A 21,200-nucleotide genomic window follows, 5' to 3' on the forward strand; every position below is an offset into this window, starting at 1 on the left:
TAGTAGTTGTGTCATAGTGTCATTGTCACAATAGTAGTGGCATTGGTACAGTAGTAGTTTCGTTGTAACAGTAGTGGTGACATTACGGTAGTAGTGTCATAGTGTCGTTGTTACAGTAGTAGTGTCATAGTGTCGTTGTTACAGTAGTAGTGTCATTGTGTCGTTGTTACAGAAGTAGTGTCATTGTGTCGTTATTACAGAAGTAGTGTTATGGTATCGTTGTTACAGTAGTAAAGTCATTGTGACGTTGTTACAGTAGTTGTGTCATTGTGTCGTTGTTACAGTAGCAGTGTCATTGTGACGTTGCTACAGTAGTGGTGTCATTGTGTCGTTGTTATAGTAGCAGTGTCATTGTGTCGTTGTCACAGTAGTAGTGTCATTGTGTCGTTATTACAGAAGTAGTGTAATGGTATCGTTGTTACAGTAGTAATGTCATTGTGACGTTGTTACAGTAGTGGTGTCATTGTGTCGTTGTTACAGTAGTGGTGTCATTGTGTCGTTTTTACAGCAGTGGTGTCATTGTGTCGTTGTTATAGTAGCAGTGTCATTGTGTCGTTGTCACAGTAGTAGTGTCATTGTGTCGTTGTTACAGTAGTAATGTCATTGTGTCGTTGTTACAGTAATAGTGTCATTCGTGTCGTTGTTACAGAAGTAGTATCATCGTGTCGTTGTTACAGTAGTAATGTCATGGTGTCATTGTTACAGTAGTAGTGTCATGGTGTCATTGTTACATTAGTAGTGTCGTTGTATCATTGCTGCAGTAGTAGTACCGTTGTTACAGTAATAGTATCATTACAGTAGTAGTGTGATAGTGACGTTGTTACAGAAGTGGTGTCATTGTGTCGTTGTTACAGTAGCAGTGTCATTGTGACGTTGTTACAGTAGTTGTGTCATTGCAACAGGCGTAGTGTCATTATATCATTGTCACAGTAGTAGTGTCATAGTGTCATTGTTACAGCAGTAGTGTCATTGTGTCGTTATTACAGAAGTAGTGTTATGGTATCGTTGTTACAGTAGTAATGTCATTGTGACGTTGTTACAGTAGTGGTGCCATTGTGTCGTTGTTACAGTAGTGGTGTCATTGTGTCGTTTTTACAGCAGTGGTGTCATTGTGTCGTTGTTATAGTAGTACAATGTAGTGTCATTGTGTCGTTGTTACAGTAGTACTGTCATGGTGTCATTGTTACAGTAGTAGTGTCATGGTGTCATTGTTCCATTAGTAGTGTCGTTGTATCATTGCTGCAGTAGTAGCACCGTTGTTACAGTAATAGTATCATTACAGTAGTTGTGACGTTGTTACAGCAGTGGTGTCATTGTGTCGTTGTTATAGTAGTAGTGTCATTGTTTCGTTGTTACAGTAGGAATGTCATTGTGTCGTTGTTATAGTAGTAGTATCATTCGTGTCGTTGTTACAGAAGTAGTGTCATTGTGTCGTTGTTATAGTAGTAGTGTCCTTGTGTCGTTGTTACAGTAGTAATGTCATTGTGTCGTTGTTACAGTAGCAGTGTCATTGTGACGTTGTTACAGTAGTTGTGTCATTGCAACAGGCGTAGTGTCATTATATCATTGTCACAGTAGTAGTGTCATAGTGTCATTGTTACAGCAGTAGTGTCATTGTGTCGTTATTACAGAAGTAGTGTTATGGTATCGTTGTTACAGTAGTAATGTCATTGTGACGTTGTTACAGTAGTGGTGTCATTGTGTCGTTTTTACAGCAGTGGTGTCATTGTGTCGTTGTTATAGTAGTAGTGTCATTCGTGTCGTTGTTACAGAAGTAGTGTCATTGTGTCGTTGTTACAGTAGTATTGTCATTGTGTCGTTGTCACAGTAGTAGTGTCATTGTGTCGTTGTCACAGTAGTAGTGTCATTGTGTCGTTGTCACAGTAGTAGTGTCATTAGTGTCGTTGTTACAGAAGTAATGTCATTGTTTCGTTGTTACAGTAGTAATGTCATTGTGTCGTTGTTACAGTAGCAGTGTCATTGTGACGTTGTTACAGTGGTAGTGTCATTTGAGTAGTTGTTACAGTAGCAGTGTCATTGTTACAGAAGCAGTATCATTGTGACGTTGTTAAAGTAGCAGTGTCATTGTGACGTTGTTACAGTAGTTGTGTCATTGTGACGTTGTTACAGTAGCAGTATCATTGTGACGTTGTTAAAGTAGCAGTGTCATTGTGACGTTGTTACAGTAGTTGTGTAATTGTGACGTTGTTACAGTAGCAGTATCATTGTGACGTTGTAACAGTAACAGTGTCATTTTGACGTTGTTACAGTAGTTGTGTCTTTGCAACAGGCGTAGTGTCATTGTATCATTGTCACAGTAGTGGTGTCATAGTGTCATAGTTACAGCAGTAGTGTCATTGTGTCGTTATTACAGAAGTAGTGTTATGGTATCGTTGTTACAGTAGTAATGTCATTGTGTCGTTGTCACAGTAGTAGTGTCATTGTTTCGTTGTTACAGTAGTAATGTCATTGTGTCGTTGTTATAGTAGTAGTGTCATTCGTGTCGTTGTTACAGAAGTAGTGTCATTGTGTCGTTGTTACAGTAGTACTGTCATGGTGTCATTGTTACAGTAGTAGTGTCATGGTGTCATTGTTACATTAGTAGTGTCGCTGTATCATTGCTACAGTAGTAGTACCGTTGTTACAGTAGTAGTATCATTACAGTAGTAGTGTCAGAGTGTCGTTGTTACAGAAGTGGTGTCAATGTGTCGTTGTTACAGTAGCAGTGTCATTGTGACGTTGTTACAGTAGTAGTGTCATTTGAGTAGTTGTTACAGTAGCAGTGTCATTGTGTCATTGTCACAGTAGCAGTGTCATTGTGTCATTGTTACAGTAGCAGTGTCATTGTGACGTTGTTACAGTAGTAGTGCCATTTTAGTAGTTGTTACAGTAGCAGTGTCATTGTTACAGTAGCAGTATCATTGTCACAGTAGCAGTGTCATGGTGACGTTGTTACAGAAGTAGTGTCATTGTGTCGTTATTACAGAAGTAGTGTTATGGTATCGTTGTTACAGTAGTTGTGTCATTCGAGACGTTGTTACAGTAGTCGTGTCATTCGAGTCGGTGTTACAGTAGCAGTTTCATTGTGACGTTGTTTCAGTAGCAGTGTCATTGTGACGTTGTTACAGTAGTTGTGTCATTCGAGTCGTTGTTACAGTAGCAGTGTCATTGTTTCAGTAGTAGTGTTATAGTATCATTGTTACAGTAGCAGTGTCAGTGTGACGTTGTTACAGTAGTAGTGTCATTCGAGTCGTTGTTACAGTAAAATTGTCAGTGTGACGTTGTTACAGTAACAGTGTCATTGTAACGTTGTTACAATAGCAGTGGTTTGGTGTGGTTAAGTATTGTTTAACGTCCTATCAACAGCTCTGATAAGTTAAGGACTGCCTCCCTTTTGTGCAACATGCATGCGTGTGTGTTTAGGGAGGCTGCGATATATTTGTGTTTGTCTACTTGTGATAGCGCGGACCTGATGCCGACTTTATAGTGCTACCTCACTGAAACATACTGCCTAAGACACCCAGTAGGTCACCCCACCCGGTCACATTATACTGACAATGGACGAATCAGTCGTCCCACTCCTAAATTGCTGAGCGTTAAGCAGGAGTAGAAACTACCATTTTTACAGACTCTGGTATTTGTCGATCAGGGGACAGAACCGAGGGACTTCCTAACTGGGGCGAACATTGAGGCATTGTCAAGGGAGACACTAGGATGAAGAAAGTTGTTTAGAAAGAAGAGAAAATATAAGATCCAAAATTTAGTCGCCACTTACCAACATGCAATGGGGGCAGCAGGTACAATTATTACGCCCTATCTACAAGGACTTAATATGGTATATAATGGTACTGCAAACACTTGCGTTTTTTTATTATTGTTTTATTTATCAAATTGTGGTCATAAATTATACTGTCTTCAAATTGGACGAATTTGGATGTTGTCTGCTTTCAGATTTTGTATGAAGATATGTAAAGGCACTACAAATACTACTGCAGACACCACATCGTTTTGTGATTGGACAAAATGACCGATGTAAATGGCCTCTGATTGGCTTCATTTTTCACAGCTACTTTCGCTAAAATTTGCTTTATTGGTGAATTATGGTGGAGCGAACACTATTTAGGCTCCTGTTTTACAATTTCACAACATTACCGCTTATTTCCTGGTTTCTGATTGGTTCGGCCACGAAAAAAAAGTTGAAATAAAACCAAACAAAACTAAAAGTTGAAGGGGTTTATTACAAAATTGTATGGTTTTAATAAAGTACTGTAGAAAACAATGCCCCGTCCGTCACTGTGGTCTTTCCCAAGATACAGACAAACTAAACGCGCTGCGTCGGCTGTTCCTTGCCGGCGTGGTGTTAAACGTCAATTACCCGACGTAGCACGGTCAACTAAAATATAAAGTAATTATTTTGCCAAAGAAAACCGGTGTTGGAAATACTTCATGGGTCACTTAAGTGAACAGTAAGCTAGGTTTTCACTGGTTCCTGCACAATTGCATGCTATGAGTAATGATTTTTTCCTTAGATCAACTGTAAAATCACACTCAAGGAAAGTAATCAATATTTAATACTGAAGTGAAATCAGAGCATGGGAAACATTCCTTACAATATTATCATCCTAAAGTAAAGAATAGTTTATTTCTGAAAACTTCACAATACCATGGAAGGAATGGTTAGTTTTTATATCAGGCATATTGAATTTAATAATAGCTACTCAGTGATGAGTAATATTTCTAATTTGTTAACTATCTTGTAATTTATCTGTAATAAAGGTGGATGAAATTTATTGAAATTTTATTCAATATATATATAGACGTTTATTAACCCCACATCCAGGTCTTTGAAAACGACTATAGCACAGGGGAGGCAATTTGTACATAAACTTAAGTTGTGGCAGAGGAGGAAATCGCATTTTAAACAACCTGTAAATTATCTACATGCTCTTATGCACCAGTTGAAATGAGCTTAGTGAAGCTAACTACTCATACAACATTAGGCTTCATGAAAATGCGGTCGCCTTGGGACAACGCCCTCAAGATTTGGGTGAAAAGTATGCTTTTTATACTTTAAAGAAATGATCATTTGTCAGCATTCGTGTGAACCATACATAATACTATGAAATTGTGTTCCCAAACTAACTGAGTAGCTGTCATTCAAGTATTACAAATCATTTTGTTGAACAAGCCAAGGTATCAAATACAGCATTACCGGCGAAAGTGTCATGGCGTTTCCTAACATTTTGGAAGTACCTTGGAGCGATTGACGTGCCTACCCGACAATCTCGCCACGCCGCGGTAGTCTTTGTAAATACCTGCCGACACCTTGAGTACCATAAAAGTCTCCGAGTAATATTTGATATATTGATTGATGGGGCTGTACGTCCCTGTCCGGTTATAACCATTTCTAGGACAAAAAATGCCTCCGCGTGCGCTGGCCTCCCGTGTTTAAAAAAACCAAGATCATTTGACTAGAGAGGGTCGCTCATACATGTAACAAGTACACAATGCTTATTACAATTTTCAAAAATACTTGCTTTACGCTTATAATAAATGCATAATGAATCATCACATATATACATACAAATAGTTCAAATCACACATATAACAACACAACATGTAACACATTAAGATGAATAAGATATACAAAACGATTATAGATATAATAAACAAAATATGTCATAGCGCCTATAGAACAATGTAGGTACCCGCTTACGACACGGATATCCATGTACTGTACATCAGTATAGTCTGTTCCATCAAACACAAAACAACCGACTTGGTGTACTACAGTCCGTTTCAAAAACTTACCTTTCTGACATCTTCAAGCGTTAGTGTATAAAGTAAAACTTTGATAATACCTTTCTGTCACCCTGCAACCAAAGTCATAAATATTAATACATTTAATATTCATCCTCGAAAGACAGGTGTTTATTGCTCTATAAGACGTAATTATACCTGAAATAAGCGTGCATATAACTCTACTTTATATATGCCAGTGTATTCAATTAGATTGAGGTGATCTAGTGGCTAGGAAACCAATTATAGTATTACCCGTGTGAGCTCTAGCCATACTGCCATTACTCGGAGTCTCTCGTGAAAAAATAAGTTATCTCGAACCTGATTTTTCAGATACTGAAGTCGACAATACAATAGCAAGTTAAACAGGTTTACTTTTATGTTATTATCTTATTACAGTATAATATATATTACACATCTGGTCGGAAAAAAAACATTATTTGTTTCCCTGGTATTAAATTAGTGTCACGAGGGCGAAAAGTACTCATATTTTAATTTACTTGAGCAAGGCTTAACCTCAATGTTATCACGTTTCCCTACCAAAGTGCAAGTAATATAGTGTATTTATTTCACCTAAAAGTACAAGTACACGTTTCAAGTGTTGGATAACGTTAAGTTAACATCAAGTGTAGTGTTGTACAAATGTATAGCACCTAATAAACTCAAATATAAATGTGCAGTATAGTACAACTCGTATTTAGACTCGAGATTTAAGTGTATCATTTTGTATAATTTTTCCTTTTCATCTTGACAACACGCACACAATGCTTATTTGACCCCGAATCTCTAAGTGTAAAACAGAAAGCGTGTTCCGATCGATAAATATCATTGCTGGCACGGAATTTGTCAAGAGATATTGATTAATTTCATCAATATTATATTGATCAAGACTGGCCAAATTAACAAGATTAGTTTGATATCGAGATCATTAATACAGCATAAATACGTTTCTTTCCGGTTTCTGTAAAGGTTAAAGCGTGGGTTCTTTTGTTTTTAAGTTTTTGTTGTTCATTTTCTTATTTCTTTTCTATTTTTTCTCGGGTCGATTCTCTATTAAATCTTTAATATTACATTTAACAAAGAAAAGATTATGCTAATTTCGTAGAACTATCTATCGATGTTGGTAGATATTTAATAAGCACTCCGGACATATATATGGATAACCGTCTCAGAAGATCCGGTGTTCGATATACTCCTTGGTCGATAGTGGACACCCTCATGGACATACACGGTGGCGTGCAATAAATAAAGAAAAGCTACAAAATCCGCCTCTTGAGTCGCTAATGTTTATTCTTCAAAGCAATTCTGAAACAATTGAAAAACATATCAAAGAAAATCATAATAATGCTTTTAAAGTTCAATGTTTTATAATCGGAGATGAATGTATTACGTATAAAAGAACCCATATAATTGATATACATAGTAACTTTCTCTATTTTTTTAAATTTCAGAGTATCGGTAGTACATTACTTAAAGAGGTTCACCGGCGATGCATTTTATACAGTTTTCAAACGTAAGACACTACCTGTTCGATGAAAGTTTGATATTTACCATAACGTGTCAGTTAACTGGTTTGTAATACAATTATAATTATAACTGTTTCCTTATAAATTAAACTTGCTCAGTATAAAGAGCTGTACAAACGGCTTGTTTCCCACTGTGGTAAGAGCTAATTAATGGCGACCCTTTCTACTAAAAGGGGTGATATTCTGTGTCCTCTGTTGCCTCTGCTAAGAGGACACGGAAAAAAACCCAAATTGATCTTCTGACCTCTAATCCATACTCTTTTATTCCGTTGGTGTCTCCCTAGGCACCCGTTTTTTCAACCTTGGCTGTTGCAACGTTCTATCAACACTTAATAGCATTTAAAGACGTGCCTCCATGTGTGTGTGTTGGAGACACGGTATGTTGGTCTATTGACGTTAACCCTCACAAACAAAGCTCAATTAAAAGGACGCAGAAAGGCAAGTCACTCAGTCGCAAAATGATTGTGTAACGGAAGTGCGGACAAGCCAGGAACTTGGGAGGATCGCCCCAATGTTATCTCATAAAATGTCAATTATTTTGAAAACATATAATTCATTGTAGTGTACATCTGGATATTGAAAGATTTATTTTGTTTAACGTCCTTGCAGCAGCCAGAGTTTATGATTGTGGATCCATAGGGAAACGCCACCGGATAAAGAAAGAAGGTAGGAAATGAATAAGGCAGAAAAAGAAAAAAGATCCCAAGTGTTGCAATGGGGGCAGCAGATCAATTGTGTTCCCACTACGTCCCCCCCTTGATTCTGTAGGTGCCCACATTAGTCGCCTTTAACACATTCAGAGGGGCACTGCAGGTATATCCTTAATTACTTCAATGTCCCCATAATAGAAATGAAAAAACTAAGATTATACATTATTATTGTGATTTGAAAATGTAAACATAATGATTAATCTTGGACGGTATTCTCATTACCACCAATACCGACTTGGCTGTGTATGCAATCATAATATTTACCGGGATCGTTAAATATTTTTTTTATTCAACCGCGGCGGTAACTAGGATACGGTGATATCACCGTATCCTAGTTACCGCCGCGGTAGAATAAAAAAAAAGCACAGCGATCTTCTCACAGGAGTGAATGAACGCATAGCGTATTATGTTTACTGCGTATGGAAGTACAGAAATACTACACGCCGGGATTGTTGAGATCACCATGTTAAATTTCAGTTTCAGTTTCCAGGTAGGTACAATGAAGAGTCTATCCGTATCATACAGTATTTGTGAAGTTACCGAATAATAGTACTCGATATCTCTACCCGATATCGGAAAAAGATTATAAGTTATTTGTTCTGTAAACAAATGTGTCCTAATGGTCACACATGCTTTCTCTTTGAGTGGCCTTATACTCCTAGAAAATGACTAACTAAAAACACTTTTTCTTCGTCAATTGTCAATGTAATTTTAGGAATTGTGCGCTGTATTAAGGTTTTAAAAATCGTTAAGGTACTTAAGACTTTCTCCAACAAATTATTAATGGTTATTATTGAAATTATATGAAATCGAATAGCGAGTTTCTTTATAGAAGTGTTGTGTAATTACCAATTCTTTGACTTGAAGAAAAAAGGTCAACTGCATCTGTTCGAACAAAACTATGTAAATCAAAACTGCACAGTAATTGTATATTCATAAAACATATGATGAACTAAAATCCAAAACTTTTGCTGAGATGAGTTCTCCCTTATTTGAGGTTTATGTAGCTATCATTACTTTTTTAGTTGTTGTTGTTGTTTCAAATTCAAAACGACAGTTTAATAGATATCCAACGCAAGTCTTTGTTTATTTCGAAAGGCATATTCTTTAAAATGATTTACAATGCCTGCGTTAATGTTTGGTTATTTTGGTTTAGTATTGTTTAACGTCCTATCAACAGCTATGGTCATTTAAGGACGGTCTCCCCTGTGTGCAAGATGCATGCGTGTAGTGCGCCGCATACAAGGTGAAACTACCTTACATTGATTGGCAAGGAGCGTTTCAATGTTGTGTCAGGTGAATGATTTTAGACGAAAGGTTACAGCTACACTAATCAAATTTCATATTGTTTCCTTTTGGAACTTAATCAATTATAATTTACATTTTATTGTATTTTAAGTAATAGAAATAAACATACCAGCTCTGTTGTTTTATGATGATCGAATATTTTAATGTGCTTTGACATTGCTTCATTTCCTTTCGTGAATTTGGGATAAAACCTCTTTATCTCATTTTGGGAAGAAAATATACTAATCGGAACGGAATTTTTCAGAATATAATTGCACATTCTGGGTATAAGGTATACATGTGAAAAAGTTTTAATTGGGAATGAGCATATAGACGATAGAAAGTCCCCGACAAAAACACTGATTAAGTGGTCAAATCGTCTGTGGACTCCGTTTGTATCGTGTCAAGAGCTTAACACTCCAACAAATCATTTAAAAACCCGTAGTTAAAATATAAGGACGTTCAGTCATGTTAAAATACGTCAGTTGGGATATTGAGTTATGGGAGGATTGGTTGAATGGTTAACACTCTGGCCTTCCACGCAGTTGGCCGGGGTTCGATCCCCGCAGTCGTCGTACGCATAGATATTGTGGGAAAGTGTTTTTCTCCTGCCCACAAAATTATAACATGCGGATGATGCGGCATATGTGCTGTAGCATTCAAGTGAGGTGTCACTATAAATAATACCGTTGGAAGCACGGTCCCACTACAAACAGAACACATTACATTTCCAGCACACTCGCAGGTATACACACATACGGAGATATTAGCCAGGTTTGCATAGCACTAGTAGTTAGCGCCTGATGAGGCCCTCAGCTCCTGCGAGTTCCTCAAAATTGTTTTGATTAATGCATATGCTTATAATATTAATTGTATATCAATGTACTGTAAAGCGCTTAAGAGTGGCTTATGTTAGCTAGATATGGCGCTATATCAAATGTTGTATATTTTTATTAAACTAAAGTTCGAAAGACGATCATAAGATCGCTGCGGCCATGATTGCACCAGATGCCGCCATTTGATGCCGGCTACCATATGATGCATCGATATTTTCTGCCGGTGTCCATGCTATATATACCGCCCTAGAACACATTAAAGAAAATGATAATTAGATCATTTTACTTCAAAATATCAAATTGTATTACGCTGGGAATACCAGGCAATGATAGGCAGACCGCGCTGCAAACGCGATGCTATTGCTACACTTGTTGGTTTTAAACTTCCCTTACCTATTTTAAACCTTTGCAACAAAGTTTCGAGGTTACAGTGGCAAAATAATAGGCACCACTTGTTCGTTTATTTACTGTCTTGTCCAATGAAATGATTGTATCGACCATTAATCTACCCAAATGGCCGTTTCTGTATTGAAGGCCCATTAAGAATGTAATAATTCAAATGTCATCTTTAAATGTTGCAGTTACTTCCTTTTTCATACATTGCATTAATTTGTCAATGATCACGGTATTATTTCTGTAATTACAGGTAGTCATACTGATGGTGATATGTCCAGTTCGTGGCCTGTATATGTTGGAGGTAAACATTCTCACAAAACAAACAGATAATAAATAACTGTAAACGTAAAGCATTTATTTTTCCCGAAATTCTTTGAATAGAAATAATTCATTGATAAAATAAGCAATATCCTTCCTGGAAACTTAAAAAAAGTTTCGATGCAAATGCCGGTCTGATCTGTGAAATGTCCAAAAACATTCCCAAGTTTGTTATAGAAACGGTATGTTTATTAAAGTATTAGCTGCAACATTATTAGTTTGTACAGTTTGATTATTGAAGCTGTGATATTTTGTTGTAGTGCATGTATATGCATTTTAATCAAATCACTGATTAATATTTTCATGACTCGTAGTTTTCTTATATTTTTTGTCAGGATCGTTTAGATAACGCAGGAACGGACTTTGTGCTGATGTTTATGCATCAGAAGAAGGCGGGCTTGCCTTTACAATTGCATCTGACGACCTCCCAGCCTGTCCCAGTAATTGTGAGGATTCGAACGCCCCAAGCGCTCTCCGAGGAACATATTGATTTATTAGTTCAAGTGTATAACAGCAATGTCACAATTGTCTTACTTCCCGAGACACTGAGAAGTAGCTCCGAATCTGAGAGGACGTACAAATCTCTCCTCGTTACAAGTGATGACGTCATTGTTTTATTTGCTACCAGTCTGCAACACAAGAGTACGGACTCAACACTTGTGTATCCGACAGATGTATTGTCTAATGAGTATGTAGCAGTGTCAATGTTATCGGACAAACCTAATCCTGCCTTCATCGGATCCACTGTAGGAGTGGTTGCTCTCGAGTTTGGTATGGTATCGATCTATTTACCTGACGGTATTACAGTGCTGTTTGATAACATCACATACACTGCAAAAATGCATATAACTTTAAACAAGTATGAAGTTTTCCATCTTGTAACGACAGATGTGACAGGGATCATCATCAAAGCCAATATTAACTTGGCAGCTTTCAGTGGTCATTCATTTATAAAGCTTGGTGATCCCAGCGGAGATCACATGGAAGTCATGCTTCCGCCAATACAGTCACTTGGTCGTCAGTACATGGTAGCTAAGAAACCGTCGTACCAATATACGCCTGAGTTTATCAGGGTAGTCAGTACTTCAATAGCTACAAATATCAATATCAGTGATGGTGTTTCCACTAGCGCCGTAGTGTTGGAAGGCAAGGGGTCCTACTATGATTTCGATTTGCCTTCCACTGGTGCCTTGCTTACAGCGAATCAGTCAATCCTGGTGGCTCAGATCAGTCGTTCCCGATGTATAGACGGGACTAACGGCGATCCATCCATGTCGTTAGCGTTTTCACCTGAATTTCTGTCCTCGCAGTATACGTTTGGTGTACCAGCGACGTTTGATTCGAACTTGGATAAGTACAATTTGCTTATCGTTGTTGAGGCGATTTATTTGGAACATGTACAGTTTGACGGGGTTTATTTGGACCCGCACGTTTCTTGGAACAACGTAGCGGACAGCGAATTTTTGACGACAGAAATTGAAGACATCACAGCGGGAAGACATACACTGTCAAGTGACCAGCCCTGGGCCAGATTAGCAGGTGTGGTTCATGGTTTCGGAGGTGGGGAGCATTTCCAGACAGCGATTGGTCGATATTTAGGAGAGCCACGTGGTCAGGTACTTAGCTTTGTTTTCCGCGAAAAAACTCGTACGTAATTGACGCAAAATGCCAATACAGAAACAGTTAATATCTGAGGTTGCTTTCTTTTAAAGTTTTGAGATTAAGTCCCCGACCGACTTACAAAAACTGCAACGAAAATTTGAAAACGTTTATTTCCGAAATGACTATAGTTTTAATAAATCTCTGTAAAGAAACTACTATCTTGTGAAACCTGTAAGAAAATATGTAATTAAATATGAAATAAACAAAAGAAACAAATAATAAATAACACTATTTTGAAAGTAAAAAATACAGCGGACCCAAACAAGGAGCTAAACCCTGGACTTTCTATCATTATAATGTCGCTCTAACCCTCCGACCACCTATTCAAATGTAGTACCCTGGCCCGATCGCGCTAAATTATATCCTAATTGAAATTAAGGGGAGATTACTGTATGTATTGAAAACCTGCCTGCCCTAGGACAAGGTTTGGTTTTATTAACAACTAAGGTCATTTAAGGACATTCCTCCGTGTGTGTTGTGTAAGCATGCATGTGTATTTGTGTGCCGGAGACAAGGTAGGCTGGTGTGCGGTAGAACGGGAGCCCGAACCCGCGAACCAGTGGTGCATGTAGAGGGCTAGTGGTAGCAGAATGTCAGACGCCTTAACCACTTGGCCATTGCGGCCCCTTATGTATTTGAACTTAAATATCTTTCTTACCAAAACATTTTCCAAATGTTATGGTTTATTTATTTTGTTTTAGATCAACACAACTAAGGAGGAGAACGTTGGTAAGTATTTATTTGTTACATGTTTAATTTAACCAAGTGACCTCCATATACATATATTATTTATTAAATCTTTATATTACGATGAAATTGTAAGGTCCTGCACGTTGATTCAGAAAACTATTTTTATCACATGCATCAATTTGAAAAACGAATGTTTAAGTGTAAATGACGAAATAACTTTTTAGTGAAAGTTTTGGTCACACCTTCGTATGTTGCTGCTAATATTATTTGACCAGCATTATGTAACAATAACGAGTAAGGAAAAAATAGAAGTCAAATTTACAAATAAAGCTTTTACTGAAAAAATGACAACATTTAATTCACATACAATGATAACGTAATAATATACTGTGGAACAAACACTTACTGATCAAGAGGCATACACATTTGCGGTAACGCTTGGATATTTGTTTACTGTTAGTCTAGCGGCTTAAAAGACGCCATTTTTGTTGGCTTAATTTTGGTAGAGATGAAACATTTTAATGTTAATGATGTCGAGATTGTCTTTAGTATGTCACATGAGCTTTGCTCAAGTGACCTATTCTGATCGCTTTTCGTCCGTCGTGCGTAACTTTTTACATGTTCAACTTCTTCTCAAGAACCAGTGGATAGAATTTTTTTAAACTTTGTCAGAATCATCCCTGGTAGATGAGGCTACGTAATTTCAAAACTTGGGATACCTTCCCCAACCCCAGGGGCCAGGGCGGGCAAAGGGGAAATTAAACAATATTTCAAAAAATCTTCTACTCCAGACTCAGAGGTACTACAGTCAATTCCTCTACATGGATGAAAAGATCATCAGGGTCTTTACTGAAATTGAAAATTTCAGTATTCCCGGGCCATCCGTTCTCCCTTGGGGAGGGGGTTAAGTTTATTATAGTTTATATAGGGAAATAAAACTTTTGGGTATATTTTGTTCATTTGCAGTAGGAAATTATTCTTACTTGGTGAGAATCATCCTTGGAGGAAGATGGTACCAAATTGTAAAATTGGGATTCCTGCCCCAACCCTAGGGACATGGGCGGGGCTCCAAAGGGAAAATTAATCAATATTTCAAAAATCTTCTCCTCCAGACTCAGAGGTACTACAGTGAATTTTTCTGCATGTATAGAAAGACCATCAGGGGCTTTGTTTAAAATGTAAATTACAGTATCCCCGGCCCATCCTTGCTACTTTGAGGAGTGGGTAAAATGTACTATAGTTTATATAGGGAAATAACACTTTTGGATAGATTTTGCCCATTTTCAGCAGGAAAATATTCAAACTTGGTTGGAATGATTATGATGCCAGATGTCAATTAGATGATATTAGAAAATAAGATACTGCCCCATCCCAAGGGGCTGGAGGAGTGGGGCCCAAATGCGGATTATGGTTAAAAGTTAAAAAAAAATCTTCATCAAACTCATTTACCTTAATTGCCTTACTTGTAAATTTCACTATCCCCCATGTTATCTGCTCTCCCTTGAAGAGAGGGTATAATTCTCAATAGCAAAATACATTATTTGAATAGTCTTTTAAGTTATAATTCTTTGGACACTGACATGACAAGTATTGTATTTCACTTTGTTTACATGTTGTTTTCATCATTTTGTGCATCTCAACAATGAAATTGAGCTACAAGTACCTATAATATAACTCAGGTAACCGCTAAGGCCATTGGGCCTCTTGTATGAATTAATCGTTCCATGTATATGAACTAATCATTAAATAATTATGTGATGTAAATGATTCAAGTGTGGAGTACTTGAGTATTGCTGTCTACGGCTAACATTGAAAGAAAAACACATCACAATTAGTATAACAAATAAAATATATAAATACGTAACAGATTTTATGATGTACCGTCTATGGAAAGATTATTCGATACAGTTTTTGTGCAATTAATATATGACTAGTTATTACACTCCGTTGATCTTAACAATGAAATATGATATATTGTGCAGCCAATTTGTTCGATATTGATGTATTTCTTTAATCCTTTACATATTTTAAGTTATTGAGTTTTGGTTGATGTGTTTATTTTCGTGAATGTCTCTTTTTACAGTATTGTTGGCACCCATTGTCGATGGGTCGTTAAACCATACAAAAACAATACAAGTCAAAGTATAGAAGAAAATACCATCATATATTTCAGTTAACTTTTAACTTGATTCTATATAATAAATGTTGTTAGGGAAAACACTTGAACAGAATCTACCTATGGTCTTTTGCTTTCATTATTTTGAAAAATAAATTGTCAAAATGAAAGCGTTATTTGGAAATGTCAGATACTTTGGACCGTCGAGTACATTGTGCTTCCCTTTATTTATTTACTTATTCATGGGTTTTTTAATTGTTTTTAACTTAAGCTTTACACTAAACAGTTCACAGACGGAAAATATTTGAATTTATTTTATTTTGTTTAACGTCTTATTACCACCTAATGAAATGTTTGGATGTTCCCTATGTGTTTTGAGTCAGCGTGCATGTGCGTTTGTGTGGCGGAGAAAGGGTATGTTGGTGTACTTGCCTCATTGTGATAAAAATGTTGAAGACATTGATAGAGGTTGGTGTAAACGTGTTTTGAAAAATTAAATGTTAAATTAAAAGTTTTGTTAAGTGTCGTCATACACTTTCGGTTGTCAACAAAGAAGTATAAACACGCGAGCGTACAAAGGTGTGGTAAAATGGTCATGGTTTTGTATATCATCATGTAAACATACCTTCGACTGGACCGATACTGTTATAGAAAGATGCTGGTAATATTGCGAGTGTTGTCAAACATATTAAAAAAAACACCTATCATTAAGACATTTTGAAATAAAATATGAGCATAATTCTAAAACAAATCTAGACCTAGAAAAATGATACAGTGATATAAACATAACGTAATGTCTACACATATATTTAATGATAAAAAAACCCATACATACATCAAATCTTTACTGCAAAACACGTGCAGTTTGTGGGCCAGCTGTATAATCCTAATGCATGATCGGAAAAAGCGACTAATGTCCCCCTCCCCACATCCCTGCAGTAACGGGGATGCTTTATTCCTTTTCGCCTTTTTAGGGGATATTAGTAAACTGAAATACACTTGCTGTATCACACTGCATGTGTATCGTTAAAGGCGAGTAATTTGGGGCCACTGTAAAACCAGTTATTTTTCTTCCATGATCCATGTCTACGTCCTTATATTACCCTGTCTGTTGCGAGGACATTAAACACCTAACAACTAATGTACTGAAATATCCCCAAAGGAACACATGATATCTAGTATTACATGTATACAAAACAATGTACTGAAATATCCCCAAAGGAACACATGGTATCTAGTATTACATGTATACAAAACAATGTACTGGAATATCCCCAAAGGAACACATGATATCTAGTATAACATGTATACAAAACAATGTACTGAAATATCCCCAAAGGAACACATGATATCTAGTACTACATGTATACAAAACAATGTACTGAGATATCCCCAAAGGAACACATTATATCTAGTATTACATGTATACAAAACAATGTACTGAAATATCCCCAAAGGAACACATGCTATCTTGTATTACATGTATACAAAACAATGTACTGAAATATCCCCAAAGGAACACATGATATGTAGTATTACATGTATACAAAACAATGTACTGAAATGTCCCCAAGGGAACACATGATATCTTGTATTACATGTATACAAAACAATGACCATTTTACCACAATGTTTTTTGCAACCTCGTGTGTATACTTCTGTGTTGATAATTCAAAAAAACTATTAACTGTGCTGTTTTCGGAAAATGGTATTCACCTTATTTACTTTTTTTTTACTTTTACATAAGGATTACCGTCCATTGGTCAGACGAGTGTGTTCATAAATGTTTCATTATCTACTGAATAATTGGAATCAATGCGTAGATATCAAATAACATTCTATTTAACCTGAAATCGGTAAATGCCATCCTAGCTAGAGAGAGGCCCTAGGACGAGGTTGTCTTTGCCCGTCTCCGGATGTGTCATTCATACATTACCCAATATTATTAACTGAAACGTGAAGTCAAGCCTCAATACATAGCGTGTCAGGAACCATTTACAATATAACACTTTTTATTAAATTTTGTTGCTGTTGGTCTTTTTAATAAAAGAGTCACCATAGCCACTTTCAATATTCGAATTGTCATTTTGTCTTTTAACCTTTACGTTTATTTGATGTCTGTATTTTCTTTTTCTTTTTGCCGACCATTTATTGGCCCTAATGACCTATACTGTGTTGGGCCTTTAAACATGTAATAATAATAATAAGAATTATTATTTGGAAAAATGTATGGTTATCATCAATTGACCTTTTACATTACAGACGTCTATCGACAGTCCATCTTATCATTGAGATACAAAGACTACCTGCCGTCTGAAGCCCCATTCTACAACACCACGAGTGAGTCACTGCTAATGTGCTTTACCTTGTGTCTGGATTATAGCGCCTGTTACCTCCTGGCCACGAGGCCCGATACCGATGACGTCATTGGACAGGTCATATGTGTTCTCTACACAACTGTTGCGGCCAGTGGACATTTACAGTCGGAGCCAGGATATACCCTTTACAGACGTTTTGCATGAACGATTGAATTTTATGTATCGGTGGTCTTGTGATATACTAAAACAAGTGTTTTCTTTTGTTGAGGGTACTATAGTCACATTATGTTGTCAACATTGTATCTAATTATGGCCTCATTAATCCATTAATGTATCACGTGTAGAAAGATTGTGTTATTGGTTATTTTTGGCATATATTTTTTTTATTAAATGACCTAACTGAAGGTTATCACATTTCTTTGTTTCTCTTCTATTAGTCATGTTTCACGAGGATGAAACATGATAAACCTCAAAGAAACAAAAAGTCGTGTTTCCTTACAGCAAGGGCAAATCATGTATAAAGTAATATCAGAGGAAATATCAATACTATAATGACAGTCTATCAATATTGTGACATAACGGGGACGTCAAAAACGAGGGTACTATTTTGTATCAGTGATGGTTTCAGATTCTGAATTTCGGGGGTAATTTGATTTAGAGCGTTTCCAATTATAAAAGTTCTAAATACATTCTACAGGTACATTATTCGTTGAATAAGATAATTAAAACCTTCGTAGTATTGCATATTTTATGAACAGAATCTACAGATAACTACTAAATAGGATATTAAATTTAAAACAGAATTTTTGTCTTAATTCTCTCGCTCTGACGCAAGCAGATACATCAGAACCTTCCTGCTGTATCAAATTGACCGTAAAAGACGATTCATAGATACACCTAGATTGTTTTTCTCTTTTTTTTCGCGATATCTGTCTGGACCTCTGGTAAGATAACAGAGTTTGCTAAACAAATTGGAATGTCATATGTGTTCTACCATAGGTTGGTTATAACCTTTCAGTGAGATGTTTACACTTAAAACATATTGTTTTGCGTAATACGACTAATTCCAAGTTCAGTACGTGAAGTTAAAGACACACAGATTATATTATTTCAGACTTAAAGAATGACCCAGAAAAAAACTTGTTTTTCGCAATAATCGCAAAAATACATGAGTATGTCATGAAAAATATGATATTATTTTTCTTTTCATAAGAGATTTATGAAACGATTCTTAAGAGTTTTTCATCTGTACTCGTGTAAGATCTTATATATATGATAACATATGATGAGTAAATTCGATCATCGGACAGCTTTAAAGTAATGTTCTACAGTATAACGATAGTACCTGAGTAGCACCATCCTCAGTGAACTAGGTATTCATATTACAGTAGCTTCTGTGAAGACGTCAAGAAAATATATACTGTTATTAAAAATTACAATATAAAAATATACACAAAGGGGGATAACTCATACAGGTATATCATGGAGCAAAAGAACACTTGGCTCAACGTTCAATTACAAATATACAGAAATGTACATTTATAGCAATAAAGAAAATATTTTCTCATTCAATTATATAAATCTTACTGAACAAGTGTGTAATGTGAACCTGTTGTTAGATGTTTATGTTAAATGTGACTCAACGCCGCATCTACATAAGATGAATCGTTATGAACCGGTGGGCGACGCATGTACATATACAAATGAAAATAATCGTCCAACACAATATAAAACAGCCTTTACGCATAATAAAATTAACTGATCGCATCGAGATATTATAAAGTAATTCATGAATATGTATTTAATATCACGCTAAACATTACTATAAATGTCAAGCCGTACATAACAGTTACTTTTATAAATGTACATTACGAGATCGTCTCCAATATTTATTTTGTCTCATATCTGCACTTGGCCAATCTATTAAAATAGCTAATACTTTGCATAAACATTACTATACTCTTTTCTGTATAATATAAACGATATCAGCGTGTAATATATTTAGGGAGATAAGTAAGGCATTATGTCACAAACTTTCAGGGACCTCACATGCAGAAAGATAGATGTCTGCCATTCAAAAATACAAAATGCTTATTCGCCTTACTACCCATTAGGAGCAAGCAATGGAAATATATTCACTACATGACGTAAGAAATATTGGCAGAAGATACGAACAATAACATTACAGACTACATCATAAGTGTAACCAAAGTATACATGATACGTCGACACATAAACACAAGCAGGGTTTAACGTCCTAATGTCATTTAAGGACGTGCCTCCATGTGTGTAATGTAAGGACGTGACTCCATGAGTGTAATGTAAGGACGTGACTCCATGTGTGTAATGTAAGGACGTGACTCCATGTGTGTAATGTATCGACGTGACTCCATGTGTGTAATGTATGGACGTGACTCCATGTGTGTAATGTAAGAACGTGACGCAATGTCTGTAATGTATGGATGTGACTCCATGTGTGTAATGTAAGGACGTGACTCCATGTGTGTAATGTAAGGACGTGCCTCCATGTGTGTAATGAATGGACGTTACTCCATGTGTGTAATTTACGGACGTGTCTCTATGTGTGTAATGTAAAGACGTGACTCCATGTGTGTAATGTAAGGACGTGACTCCATATGTGTGTAATGTATGGACGTTACTCCATGTGTGTAATGTAAGGACGTGCGTCCATGTATGTAATGTAAGGACGTGACTCTATGTGTGTAATGTATGGACGTGCCTCCATGTGTGTAATGTATGGACGTGACTCCATGTGTATAATGTAAGGACGTGACTCCATGTGTGTAATGTAAGGACGTGACTCCATGTGTGTAATGAATGGACGTTACTCCATGTGTGTAATTTACGGACGTGTCTCTATGTGTGTAATGTAAAGACGTGACTCCATGTGGGTAATGTAAGGACGTGACTCCATGTGTGTAATGTAAGGACGTGACTCCATGTGTGTAATGAATGGACGTGACTCATTGTGTGTAATGTATGGACGTGACTTCATGTGTGTAATGTAAGGACGTGACTCCATGTGGGTAATGTATGGACGTGACTCCATGTGTGTAATGTATGGACGTGACTCCATGTGTGTAATGTAAGGACGTGACTCAATGTGTTTAATGTAAGGACGTGACTCCATGTGTGTAATGTATGGGCGTGACTCCGTTTGTTTCATGTAAGGACGTGACTCCATGTGTGTAATGTAAGGACGTGACTCCATGTGTGTACTGTATGGGCGTGACTCCATGTATTTAATGTAAGGACGTGACTCCATGTGTGTAATGTAAGGACGTGACTCCATGTGTGTAATGTATGGGCGTGACTCCATGTGTGTAATGTAAGGACGCGACTCCATGTGTGTAATGTATGGACGTGACTTCATGTGTGTAATGTATGGACGTGACTCCAAATGTGTAATGTAAGGACGTGACTCCATGTGTGTAATGTAAGGACGTGCCTCCATGTGTGTAATGTAAGGACGTGCCTCCATGTGTGTAATGTAAGGACGTGACTCCATATGTGTAGTGTAA

The 21,200-nt window shown here is 36.7% G+C and overlaps 1 protein-coding gene across 1 annotated transcript; it reads left to right on the plus strand.

Moving 5' to 3' along the window:
- Positions 1-8,455: 8,455 nt before the first annotated feature.
- On the plus strand, positions 8,456-17,993 carry LOC110462208. The gene is made up of 5 exons (XM_021516060.1): positions 8,456-8,525; positions 10,805-10,855; positions 11,208-12,488; positions 13,236-13,263; positions 17,603-17,993. Exons 1-5 carry the CDS (start codon positions 8,499-8,501, stop codon positions 17,860-17,862), a joined length of 1,647 nt encoding a protein of 548 aa, XP_021371735.1. The 5' UTR covers positions 8,456-8,498; the 3' UTR covers positions 17,863-17,993.
- The last annotated feature ends 3,207 nt before the right edge of the window (positions 17,994-21,200 follow it).

The sequence above is a fragment of the Mizuhopecten yessoensis genome, unplaced genomic scaffold (genome assembly GCF_002113885.1).
Source record: "Mizuhopecten yessoensis strain PY_sf001 unplaced genomic scaffold, ASM211388v2 scaffold10759, whole genome shotgun sequence".
NCBI lineage: Eukaryota > Metazoa > Mollusca > Bivalvia > Pectinida > Pectinidae > Mizuhopecten > Mizuhopecten yessoensis.